Consider the following 2,337-nt stretch of genomic DNA (forward strand, 5'->3'; position numbering starts at 1 on the left):
TCTTCGCGGCAGGGGATCGTATTCCAGGGACCATAGGATTAAGGACTTGCCCGAAACGCTACGCGTACTAGTGGCTGGACAAGAATGTAACAACTCATATATATATATATATATATATATATATATATATATATATATATATATATATATATATATATATATATATATAAAAGAGGCTAGCTACACACTCTTGACAGTGGCGGCGGCTGCAGGTTATGCGGTACCATGCGGTACACTGTGGTAAAGTCACACACAGGTTACTTAGGCAGCGGCACTCCTTACTTCACTCTAGGTCACTCACAACGATCTCAACTTGTCACCAGGAGTTACCTCATACCAGTCTGCTTCGCTCTGGTGATTTGTCACTAGGCTTCTGAACAATATAGTCACGATCGCGATTCCAGGCGAGCATTGGTATATCGAAAAGATGTTGAGTTTAACTTGACGGTGAGGAATGGACGGTGTTCAGTCTATTGGCCGATAGACAGAACAGAACACGTCCACTAGCTACGAACTTCCTCACGTGAATACCCTTGCAGCGGCTGCAGGGCATCTCATGGGGCACAAGACAAGGGATTACAATTGACCAAAACGGGGTGAGAATAGCTTGAGCTACCTCATCCCTTTGTGTGTATTTTACCTCAATAAACTTATTTCAATTTCAATTGACCAATGGTGTCTCAGCAAAAGAGCGGGAACCAATCATATTGATCGTTCCATGATCAGTAGCAGAGGTGACGTCATGAACACATCACGACCACGTCATAGTTGTTATTCTCCATCGCGCTGGTTGAGGCTGACCTCAGGGTCAGATCTGTCGCCTTGCTGGCGTCCCCTCTCTCTCTCACACGCCTGGCTCCACCTACGTACTCACTGACCCTGTGGCAAGTATGCTTAACTTCCCTGTATCTACTTCCTACCTGGAGATACGGCGGCCTCCGTATTATAAACCTGGTTAAGTGGGCATCCCGGAGATACCCAACATGACAGTTTAATCTCCAGGGTTAACAGAGATAGGGCGTGTGCACTCTCCAGGGTTAACAGAGATAGGGCGTGTGCACTCTCCAGGGTTAACAGAGATAGGGCGTGTGCACTCTCCAGGGTTAACAGAGATAGGGCGTGTGCACTCTCCAGGGTTAACAGAGATAGGGCGTGTGCACTCTCCAGGGTTAACAGAGATAGGGCGTGTGCACTCTCCAGGGTTAACAGAGATAGGGCGTGTGCACTCTCCAGGGTTAACAGAGATAGGGCGTGTGCACTCTCCAGGGTTAACAGAGATAGGGCGTGTGCACTCTCCAGGGTTAACAGAGATAGGGCGTGTGCACTGCAATGAGCCATTCAAGTCAGCTGTGGGAGAATCTTGAGAGGCCATCCTCTCACAAGGGGATTGTATCCTCCTGTGTGTAGGTGACTGTATCCAACGTGTTGTTATGTGTGTTAATGGTTTTACAAGATTGTAAAAACATTAATGTAATGTACTCTCATAAACCCAAAGTACCTTCTTGTATGCACTAACCTGCTTAAACCACAAGTGAAGTTTAACAAACTTTAGGCATAATATATATATATATATATATATATATATATATATATATATATATATATATATATATATATATATATATATATATATATATATATATATATATTTAAACAAAAAATGTGTTGTTGTTTTTCCTGTATTGTTGGGGATTGTGTCCTCTCTTAGTGGAGAGTTATCATGTGTAAATAGTGATTGTATCCGGTGTGGTTGGGGATTGTATCATGTGTGTGTGTGTGAGAGAGAGGGGGGGGGGTGTTTGAGACGCAGCACAGACTTGTTCAAGAAGCGTCACAGACTTGGTCGTCAAGACCAGCCCCGACCTGAGCCAACATTTACACAACCCCCTTACGAAACCTGTACATCTTTCCTCAAACATGTCGGCTTTGTTTATAGTTATTAAACAGTTTAAGACTAGCTCGGAAGCGCTACCAAGTTGTTTATAACAATCATAACCTGAGGTTGTGAAGTTTGGCGAGGTCATAGACTGTTTAATAAATGTAAACACAGACCTCGTGGTTAGGGAAAGATGTTTTGGTTTGGACGTGATCCCTGCTTCCTGCCTCCTTATTTTATTGTTGAATTGGGTCCAGGAGGGTGTGAGAGACTCTCCTGTCTTCAACAAAACTTCTAGGATCATGTCTCCCTACTGTCAGGACACTGACTGTCACTCATGTCTCCCTACTGTCAGGACACTGACTGTCACTCATGTCTCCCTACTGTCAGGACACTGACTGTCACTCATGTCTCCCCTCTGTCAGGACACTGACTGTCACTCATGTCTCCCTACTGTCAGG

At 44.4% G+C, this 2,337-nt stretch overlaps 1 protein-coding gene across 1 annotated transcript; it reads right to left on the bottom strand.

Annotated features, from left to right (window-relative positions):
• Positions 1-991: 991 nt before the first annotated feature.
• LOC138372844 (protein PBMUCL2-like) lies at positions 992-1,372 on the bottom strand. The gene has a single exon (XM_069338509.1). It carries the CDS (start codon positions 1,370-1,372, stop codon positions 992-994), a length of 381 nt encoding a protein of 126 aa, XP_069194610.1.
• Positions 1,373-2,337: the final 965 nt, after the last annotated feature.

This window comes from Procambarus clarkii, chromosome 40 (genome assembly GCF_040958095.1).
Source record: "Procambarus clarkii isolate CNS0578487 chromosome 40, FALCON_Pclarkii_2.0, whole genome shotgun sequence".
In the NCBI taxonomy this organism is placed as follows: Eukaryota; Metazoa; Arthropoda; class Malacostraca; order Decapoda; family Cambaridae; genus Procambarus; species Procambarus clarkii.

Excerpts from the sequence above, each read along its gene's own strand:
- LOC138372844 (XM_069338509.1), bottom strand. The coding sequence starts at position 1,372 with ATGGCCTCTCAAGATTCTCCCACAGCTGACTTGAATGGCTCATTGCAG.